Source organism: Zerene cesonia, chromosome 11 (genome assembly GCF_012273895.1).
Source record: "Zerene cesonia ecotype Mississippi chromosome 11, Zerene_cesonia_1.1, whole genome shotgun sequence".
NCBI classification, from domain to species: domain Eukaryota; kingdom Metazoa; phylum Arthropoda; class Insecta; order Lepidoptera; family Pieridae; genus Zerene; species Zerene cesonia.
The window spans coordinates 5784557-5794768 of NC_052112.1; the positions used below are offsets into that span (position 1 = coordinate 5784557).

General features: G+C 36.3%; 2 protein-coding genes across 2 annotated transcripts in view; one reads left to right on the forward strand and one right to left on the reverse strand.

Annotated features, from left to right (window-relative positions):
* The window catches only part of LOC119830071 (protein ECT2), a 46656-nt gene extending 38027 nt beyond the window's left edge, over positions 1–8629 (forward strand). The window contains exons 6-18 of the mRNA XM_038352911.1: positions 305–436; positions 587–869; positions 987–1102; positions 1201–1328; positions 1501–1671; positions 1755–1870; positions 2210–2370; positions 2566–2706; positions 2931–3060; positions 3341–3495; positions 3722–3832; positions 5781–5930; positions 6168–8629. Coding sequence (XP_038208839.1) covers positions 305–436; positions 587–869; positions 987–1102; positions 1201–1328; positions 1501–1671; positions 1755–1870; positions 2210–2370; positions 2566–2706; positions 2931–3060; positions 3341–3495; positions 3722–3832; positions 5781–5930; positions 6168–6284 — 1911 coding nt within the window. The 3' untranslated portion in view covers positions 6285–8629. The remainder of the gene's footprint in view (positions 1–304; positions 437–586; positions 870–986; positions 1103–1200; positions 1329–1500; positions 1672–1754; positions 1871–2209; positions 2371–2565; positions 2707–2930; positions 3061–3340; positions 3496–3721; positions 3833–5780; positions 5931–6167) is intronic.
* Positions 8630–8705: 76 nt separating this feature from the next.
* LOC119830549 overlaps positions 8706–10212 on the reverse strand; it is a 5606-nt gene continuing 4099 nt past the window's right edge. The window contains exons 11-17 of the mRNA XM_038353608.1: positions 10102–10192; positions 9870–10025; positions 9724–9787; positions 9540–9644; positions 9374–9446; positions 9094–9294; positions 8706–8870 (exon numbers count right to left, since the gene is read on the reverse strand). Of these exons, the coding sequence (XP_038209536.1) occupies positions 8706–8870; positions 9094–9294; positions 9374–9446; positions 9540–9644; positions 9724–9787; positions 9870–10025; positions 10102–10192 (855 nt within the window). The remainder of the gene's footprint in view (positions 8871–9093; positions 9295–9373; positions 9447–9539; positions 9645–9723; positions 9788–9869; positions 10026–10101; positions 10193–10212) is intronic.

The following is a 10212-nucleotide window of genomic DNA, read 5'->3' on the forward strand; positions in this document are numbered from 1 at the left end:
TCCCATCCGCGACGCCCGCGCCATTTCGCAATGCCATGGACTCTTGTTGCCGGTACTAACCCTCATTTAATTCAGTAATACCTACTAAATATTAGATCAGCTTGCTATTCGATAGAAAATAGCGAATTGTCATGCCATTATATCAAAGAAATACAGTCTGCTACGCCATACGATAACAATATCGACATGCATGTCTATTATATTATCTATGTAGATGCTTACAAAAATGCATTGGTATTAAAATTATATTAAATTTATTTTCGATATTTTAAGTGCCAGAGATTTTTATCTTAAATAATTACAGGTTGTGGATGAACATAACACCGTCGTGGTTCCCGATTGTTCTATGCGCATTCACGTAGTGAAAGCTGAATGGTTCTGGGCGTCAGTTCAAAACGAAGAAGCACAAGACGAGAGAGATTATCTGTTTAAAGACGTAAGTTTAAATTTTGATACTGTTTAGTGAATGAAATAATATGAAATTTAATGTAAATTTGTAATAAAGAAGACGACCACGAAAAATATGCACTCGCGTATGTATCTGCTATGTACATTGTAATATCACCAAACGTACCACACCGTGCAGTACTTGGAGGAGGTGTCGCGGCGATCGTCAGTGGGCGGCGCGGGCGCGGGCGCGGGTGCGGGCGGCGCGGGGGAGGAGGGCGCGGCGGGCGGCGCGGGCGAGCGCGGCGCGGCGGCGGGCGGCACGCCGGCGCAGCTGCAGCGCATGCGCAAGCGCAAGCTGCGCGGCGGCGACGCGGCGCTGCACAAGCGGCGCTCGTCCGTCGGCGACGCGGTGCTGCTCAGCCTCTCGGGCAACCTGCTCGACTGCACTCCGTCGCCCGATGGGAAACAGCTTCTTGAAGGTACCGCTATTGCACTAAATTATCTTATAATATAATACGATTATTTTATGTCATTATCGGAAATATTTGTGAGAGTTAATGTATATTATATTGGTGAATATGTTTGTATATTTGTAGAGTCAGAAGTACCGGATAATGTGGTTCGAAAGTTGATGTCGCCACGCCAGCAAGTATTTATGGAACTATTACAGACTGAGTCCAATTATGTTGGAATACTTCAAACGATAGTCACAGTGAGTTCATTCATTTAAAAACTACAAACAATTTTCTTTTTTGTATTATATTGTTATGTATTATAAATATCAATTTACACCTTAATATTTCCGCCCAGATGTTCAAGCAACCTCTTGAAGAGATGGCTGAAGAAGATAGCAACAATGGCAAAAACCAAGCTCTTCTAAATAATACTGAACTAAAGATTATTTTTGGAAACCTACCGCCTATTTATGAATTACATCAGTGAGTAAAATTTTATATATTCTGCAATATAATGCTTGTTTTCTTTTTAAATATCTTGGAATCATTTATTTGTTATCATTAAATTGTTTTTTGAAACTATTATTATTTTCAAAATATGCTTGATATAAATATGTAACACATAAGAATAAAGATGTGTATTTATAATGTTTAGACGTATGTTGGAAGAGCTTCGTTGGTCGCAAACGCACTGGAGTGAGGAAGTGAGCATTGGGAGACTAGTCCTCAAATACACTCCAGACATGGTGAAAGCCTACCCGCCCTTTGTCAACTTTTTCGAAAATACCAAGGAAATGCTTCAGCAATGTGACCGTGAGAATCCTAGGTAAATTTAAATTAGCAATTAACGTCTATTTTAACAGAAGATAAAAATTTAAATAAGTAAAATATATATATTTTTTATTTTAGATTTCATGCATTCCTGAAAATTTGCCAAACAAAGCCAGAATGTGGTCGGCAAAGCTTGCAGGAACTTTTAATTCGACCTGTTCAGCGACTACCTAGTATTAGTTTATTGCTGGATGGTGAGTAGATATTACTTGTTAAATACTTGATATTTTTAAAAAACAGTGTGACCCAAACCATTTTTCTCTGCCGGAATCTTGGTTTATGCAATATTATGAAGTTATTTTAATTAAATGTGATATTTTCAAAATAGAATCATCAATCAATCAATGGAATCGAAGTAGAATTTCTTTAGTGAACTAGAAATTCATTTAAGCAAAAAAAAATTTAATATAAATAGAATCAAAATATGATTAAACAAAAGGGTCGTAACGATAAAGACTCTGCCCAGAGTTATATTTCTAAAAGAAGCCCTAACGTCGTGTCCCCGAATCCTTTAAACTCGTATATTCGTGCAGACATACTGAAGCACACGCACAAGAGCAACCCGGACCACGGCGCGCTGGTGTCGGCGCTGGCCGGCCTGCGCGAGGTCATGTCGCACATCAACGAGGACAAGCGCAAGACTGAGGGCCAGCTGCAGATGTTCGACATTTACAACGACATCGATCAGTGTCCGGTATTGTGCTTGGATTTTTTTTAAAATACCCAATTCTTTTGAATAGTCGGAGCATACTATTGCTTAAATGCCCAAATGTATTTTTTATAGTTGACTCAAAAGAAAATATCTTGCTTAGATGGTCAACCAGAAGTACTGCTTTTAAGTCGCATATAAATTATTGGTAGTGTCTTCATGGATCGTTATAATTTTCAGGCTCATCTAGTTTCGTCACATCGATCCTTCGTGTCTCGATGCGAAGTCGTCGAACTATCCAAAGAACTCTCGGGTAGAGGGGACCACCTTGTACTGTTCCTTTTTACGGACACCATGGAAGTTTGCAAGAAAAGATCTAAGGTTTGATTATATTTAAATATTGATTATACCTCTAAATATAGATAAGACTAAGGCGGTTCGAATATTGCCACATGTTTTTATTTTTTATTTTTATAGTTTACCACACTTACATTGTGTTCATATTTCTAGCACATATAATAAATTGCGATCATCTATATAAGTGAGCTATACAATATTTCTGTCTGATTTTACTGATGTATAAAATTAAACATTTTATATTACAGGCTTTCAATAGTAAAAGTCCAACAAATGGCACGGGGACTATGAGGATAGGTTCTAGCAAACCGTACCGCCACATATCGCTCATGCCACTTAGTACGGTCAAGCGGGTCGTCGATATAAGGGAGGCTGAAGGTATGAGCCATATAAGTTTATTTTAATCATATGACTATACACTAAATAAATTATTTGAAAATCCCAACATGACGCTCATAAAAAATTAACAGTATATGTACGTAATTTGGCGACGTATATATTTGCTGAAAATACATTAAAAAATACAGTATAAAGTGGTAATCAATTGTAAATCATATCATCACATCAATTATAAAAGGACATCATTTTAAAATTATCGAAGAAATTCATTAAAAGAAAGTTATAATTTATATATCCCCTATTTATATTGATTTTCTAGATTGTCACAACGTATTTGCGTTGATGTGTCGAAGCAATCAAGAATTAAAGGAGAAGCTATACTCGTTCATGATAACAGACGAGTCTGTGGATAAAGGACACTTTCTTCGACAGCTTTGCCGGCAAATGGCTAATACTGTGTGTAAAGCTGATGCTGTGAGTAAACTTTATTTTCTTTTCTCTCTTTGAAAATATTTTAGACATGGACTTAAAGATGTTAGATTAGATTTATAATCTTTTTTATTATTTAAATGGTTTAGTTTTTTTACTCTTTTAGATATTTTACACTTTGTAAGAGACATGTTAGATGTTTGTACAGTAATTTTACTGTTTGTTGTAATGTGTTAATAGTGTATATAAATAGTTTTATCAATGTGTCTAGGACAAGTTTCTAGCGTGCCTCGAGTCTCACCAGCTAGACATCGATACTAGCGACCTTGCACTAAGTACACTCTCCAAAGTCTCCAAGTTCGCTGCTCGCACTAGAATAAAGGTATTGTTTTGATATCGACATTACTTACACCTTTAAATATAAAAAAAAATGCAAAGTGATGTCAATGTTCTCAATTGGAATATATTTGCGAGCATGAATAGTTTATAGACGTGTTAGCACAGCTTTTGTGTCTAGTTAAGTAACTTAGTAATGATAGGTAAGTGATTTTCAAGAGCCAGCTATTTTTAGAATCGTTACTAAAGCATGTACATATATATATATATATAGTATCAACTTAACGGAGTTTTTTTATTGTATATCGAAGTCGTGGCATTCAATTATACTACATATAACAAGGAGATGGGCTTATGTATAATATCAACGGGATTGTTCCTTTTACGTATGGGTAAGGTGGGAAAATAATAACGGCCAATTAACAATGTAAATTATGTAGGATTTAATAGAAAATTCTAATGTCAGACTTGTACAAAGTACTTTATGCAAGTGTTTGTTTATTTTTACAATCATCTTATCAGTATCCACTATATACACTCCTTGATTGATAACTATTGTTATCCTTAGTGGCACAATGTTTTATTATATAATTTATTATGACCTAGTTTTATATTATACTCTTGTCTGTTAATTTATATTTTCATTTGAAAAAAATCTCTATTTTTGCTGAACTTTCAATTAAGAAAAGTAGTTCTATTTCATATCTTAAAGATCTCGATTTTTTTTAATGCTCATACAATCCACTTATTTAAATCAACCCTTATATTCAAATACATGCAAACGTATATAAATGAAATTGTACTTAAAATTCTATATAAATGTCATAAAATATCATGTTACAAAATTCTCATGATATTGAGAACATTTTCAACATGCTCGTCAATGTCGCACTATGAACGATCCTAAGTACCCGTATATATTATTTCGAGCGAGCCTATATGATGTAGTAGTATAAATATTATTCCATAGTAGTATTTCATTCGGTTTCGTACAATCTTCTACGTTCTTGGTGAAAATATTAGAAGAGCGAATGTAAATGATAACGATGGAATTATGAAAGTGTGTCCGTGTGAGTCGTCGAGTGGTCAGTGGTCAGTGGTCAGTGGAGTGGCGTTGTGTTGTAGCTGGAGGCGCTGGCGGGGCTGGGCGGGTGGCTGCGCGCGGCGCCCTCGGCCGCGCTCCTTGACACTTGGGTATTGCGCGCTCACTTACTACCACAGGTCTGACGCCTCGCGCCTCGCGCCACCTCACTAATCGCATCCGACACGTGCGCTTCGCTCGACTCTCACTCTGCGCTACTTGGTCACCCTCTTGTTACTAATTCTGATGTGTCGACTCATTTAAACGCTTGGGGTGCACTCTCTCGGTTGAACGCGGTGGCACGCTTTGGGACGGAGTGTTGCCTGACTCCATTGTTGTGTACGGTCGTAGCTGTTGCGTTGGTTATCATTTGTCATTTTAAACTTGGGTCTCATACGAATGCAAATATCATTTTTACACTTAAACCTGTTTGCGTTCAGTAGTGAAATGTCACTTCCTTTAATCGACCGAACTGAATTCGGTGTATACTACGGGATTTTAAGTGAAAAATTTAGGGAATATTGCGCATTCACGCTCTTTATGCTTTCTGTTGTAATATTTCGGATGTTTCTGTAACATGTTTGTGAGCGTGCTATACCCCTCGTTTTTAAGCTATATTTACCAAACTACTAATAATTCTTATATCATTGCATTGTCATATTGTATGCTAATAAGCTGTGTGTAAACTTGGAAGCATAATAACTAAGATTATGGGTTTATTTCATTTGTGATATTTATAGAAATTCGATCATATAAAATATATTGTAGATATTGTATTAAAGTTGGCAGTAACTAATTAATTTATTTCATAATTATCTTGTGGTATGGTTTTGGGCTATAAATTTTATTATAATTAACAAATGCTTAATCGACGTCTTTTATTTCAATAAGTAATATAGTGTTTCGATATCAGGTGGAGCGCGCGTTGTCGTTCAACAAGACCCCGTCGAAGTTGAAGCGCGCGATGTCGTCGATAATATCCCCGTTCGGCTCCACCTCGAGCCTGACGCCCGCGTCACAGCAGCTGGCTCAGATGAGGCTTGCAAGTTGCAATAATATTAATGTAAGTTTTATTTAAATTCGTGTAATATACATGTGTGTATTTAAAATTATCGTTATTTGTGTTAGGTTTGTGGACTTGTTGGTTTTATGGAAATTTTGAAGTAATTGTAATTTGTTGATGTAATAAATATAGACAGTAACATATAACATTCCGTATTGCATATACCGATGCCCATTCATAGTCTACAAATGTGATAATTAATAATAAATGTAACATACATACATACATATTTTCCAGGAGATGGGAGGCAGCGGCGGCGGCGGCGAGGGCGGCGAGGTGCTGGTGGCGCCGCTGTCGGTGCAGCCCACGCGCAAGGCGACGGCGGGCGCCGCGGCCGCGCTGCGCCGCTTCTGACGCGCGCGCACCCGCCCCCGCCCCTCGCGGGACCACTAGACCACGCGCACACTGCCGGCCACTCGGCTCGCGGGACGTTCTACTTACAACCGATTTGTGCTCGGATATCATATACGTTGCGGTCTTTAACTATGTGCTACGTATATCTCACTGTGTGTAATACGTGTAGTGCCGCTGGACAAAATTGAATTCCTTCGGAGTAACTGCGTAACATCATGAAACGAGTGTTGCCCCGTTCTCGCCCCCAGTGGACAAATGAATGGTTGTGCAAATTGCAAGCCACGTGGATTCAACTCATTAAGGCCCTTAGGCACATAAAACCGAAAAAGAAGAAGAAATTCGATTATTGTGGCGGGATCACGGGAGGCCGAGAGGCTAGGCGTTGCTACGGTTTGGCAAAAAAACGGGTTCGAATCTCGCCTCGTGATCAATTTTTTTCTATTCTTTTAAAATTTCTCATTAAGGCCCTATCGCTCTTATGACGCATCAAGTGTACCTGCTTTCAATGTTAGCGTCTGCTTCATTCGGTATATAATTCGATGACGCAAGTAGAAATGTTCACCAACGTATTTAACAGATGCCTTCTGAGAGCGATATTTGTACCAGCAATAGTTGATACATATGCTTGACACTATGTTGGAAAAAGTGTTAAAAATGTGATTAACGCTCGCACTTTTGTGCCCGACCCCATCGTCGCGAGCGGTTCAATGCGATTGCTATGTCGGTTTAATAGACAAGCAATTATTGTAAAAAACGTCAAGTTATGTATTTAAAAATCGTATCCCAGTTCATATTGTATAGGGGACAAAAAATAATATTAAAAGTGCAAAACATTAAAGCAGTCGCTTCGAAAATGTAAAATAACTTAACTGACTTAGAAATGGTGCGTTAATTTACATTTTAAAATTGTACTGTTAATAATTTTATGTTTTAATTTGGCAGACAACCTTTAGTGAGACTGTTAAGAGTCGGAATGATTTTCTTGGTTAATTCATTTATGATATTAAGTAAAATAAATACTGAATCGCACATTTGAATAGACTTCATTTTTCTTATTATTTTTTATGAAAATCTGATTTCGTAATATTTAAATTATTACAAGATAGAAGTAACTTGTACAGCAGAATTTTAATACTTCTGTGTGTGTCTGAGTTTAATTGCGACAGTCATTGAAAATCTGGCATTGTTCCGACTCTAATTACATATCACACGTATGTACAATTTTTACGGAATAAAAACACACGCCCCTGTGGTACTTATGTAAGGGAAATCAATTTTAAAACGTATTCATGGGTACCTGATGTTCAACTCTGTTTTGTTACAACTTCCTAGTGGGTTCGTGGTTCCTGAATTTTCAATTTATTGACGGGGAATCTGTATCTACCTGAAAATTTTACGTGGAGGTTATAGATGTAAATAATTTCGTGGATTATGCTAAGACCTATTAGATTATATTATGTCTGACAACACATGATTCAGAGAACGTAAAGTTTATTGGTTGACACTAATTCCACGTCGATACTTTTAGGACACTTAGCAATTATGTTACTTATTTAGGTGCAAAGTTCGGCGAGGCCGTGTCGGGTAAGAAGTGCCTTCGATAAAACAGTTTTCGAAATTGTTTCGGGTTCAGTGAATCTTTTTGATAGTATTATAACATTATAAGGACTTGTAATAAGATTGCATTACGTAGATTTCCAGTGATTTTAAATCAAAAAATGATTGAGTTTTAATTGATGTCTATGGTGCAGGACAAAAATGTTAAATTAGATATTTAATCAATATCTACGATCACATTAATATATTTTATGCAAAATTTGTCATTACTGTCTAATTGTGTGCAATGTTGTGATTAATGTAATATCGATTAGACATTCGGAGGAGTTTCGTGTCAAATCAAAATATTGATATTATCCATATAGTGTTGAATATAATTTGTACATATTGTGATATTTTAATTTAATCGTGTAATAGGCATGTAGGTTAGAGTAGTAATTGTATTCGGTGGACTACCTTTTCCGTCTGAAATTGATTCAGAGCGCTCCTAACATTGGTTTGTTGCTAACGGAGACGGCGGAAAATAATTACGCTTACCGTAGAGACCGGATACAATACGTTGGCTTCTATAACGCCAATCATTCAATGTATATAGCGTGTCTGTCCAATATTATTATTTAATAAAATCTTGCGAATTCGCCCTCGAATATTTTTACATCATTAGTTGGTGTAGGCTCAAAGGCAACTCGTGCGTCTACTGTCGCAAATGTACGCATATAACTGCATTGTACAAAGATCTATATTTATAAATATGTTTAATGATTGAAAAAATAAAGGTTTATTTTGAATTCGAGTGTTGAATTTATTTACTATACCACGCATTTTAAAATTCACATCACTGTTTGTATATTAATATAACCATAGTTAATTTCGAGCACGTCTGCCTGATTTAACGAATCGATACACGTTAAAGCAAGCTCTAATAGGCACGGAGAGCATCACACTCGCTAGAGGCACTAGCGCTAAGTACATAAACATTTGGGGCATTTCAGGGTCGCTTAGAGCAGAAGCTTTCATCAATATGGTTGCCTGAAATAGTGTTTGTTATAGTTACTGAATTTAATAGACAATATTAAATTAAGATATGTATCCCTCATAAATATTGTGTTGTATTTGAATTCAAAATTAAAATAAGACAAAAATTTAATTTTACACGAAGAAATTCTCCAAATTAAAAATATTGCACAAATTATTCATAGTTAGAAAAGTACTCATAGTAATTCACTAATTTGTAAACGATACGTGTACTAACAAAAGTAACAAATGGTATAATTTGCCATTGGGCATCTATCCTTGTCGAACACGCATTCTCTTCAGTCGCGATATTCATGTCGGATATAAAGTCGTGACTGCGATATACGTACAACATTGCGATTAGTTCTAACAGGCAAACAAAAGGCATCGAAATTCCAGTCATAATTGCATCGACACTTTCCAATAGTGCAAGTCCGCCCTAAAATCCAACAAATATAAGAAGAACTGCATAGTGTATATATAATTAATGCAAATTGACTGAGAAAAGAAATGCTCACTGTAGTAGCGTATAACAAACTGAGGCTCATGCAACTCAATACGGTTCCTGCTACTACTACTTGTTCTGCAAATCTGTAACAATATATCGAGTATATTAGCAAAGCTATCGAGGATTGATTCAATCATAAATTCGAATGGTAGTTTATCCAGAAGAACTTCACTTACACTAGTTTAACTTTGTATTCAAAAATTGCATGTAGAGCCGTTTTCACAGACATGTATGCGACGGTCATGTACGATAAGGCAAGACCACTAAATATTAGTACTGACCTGTAAAAAAATTGTGTAAAAAAATGTACATTAATAAAATTTTACTTAATAAACGTTTAACTATTCAGAATGTACTTACATAAAGTGCGAGTAATTACAGATCAAAACACATTTCGAGTACATAGGTATTATCCATAGTGTACCTAAAAATGAAGTTTGTTACTAATATAATGTAATAACTAATTCATATATTCATACATCATTAATATATAACTGAAAACTAACTTTCACGCATATTGTATGTTGCCTTTGTATTTGGCTGTATGTAGTCAACGAGAGCGCAGACAGCCGCACCGCTTGAGTGTAAGCCAGTCAATAATAATAAAAGACCACTATGCCACACATTTTCGCTATTTAAATGTGGATCTATATGGCCCGAAGCTGAAAACAAATATTACGTAAGTATAACAAGTAATATCCAAAGTTTCGCGTCCCTAACTGAATATTCATAATTCACCGTAATGATTAAGTCCCTTTCCGTGAATTAGTTCAGTACCGGTACTAGCAGAATGTATATAGAGCGCCACTTCGAGTGCATCTGCAATACCCTGTAAGAAAACGTTGTTAA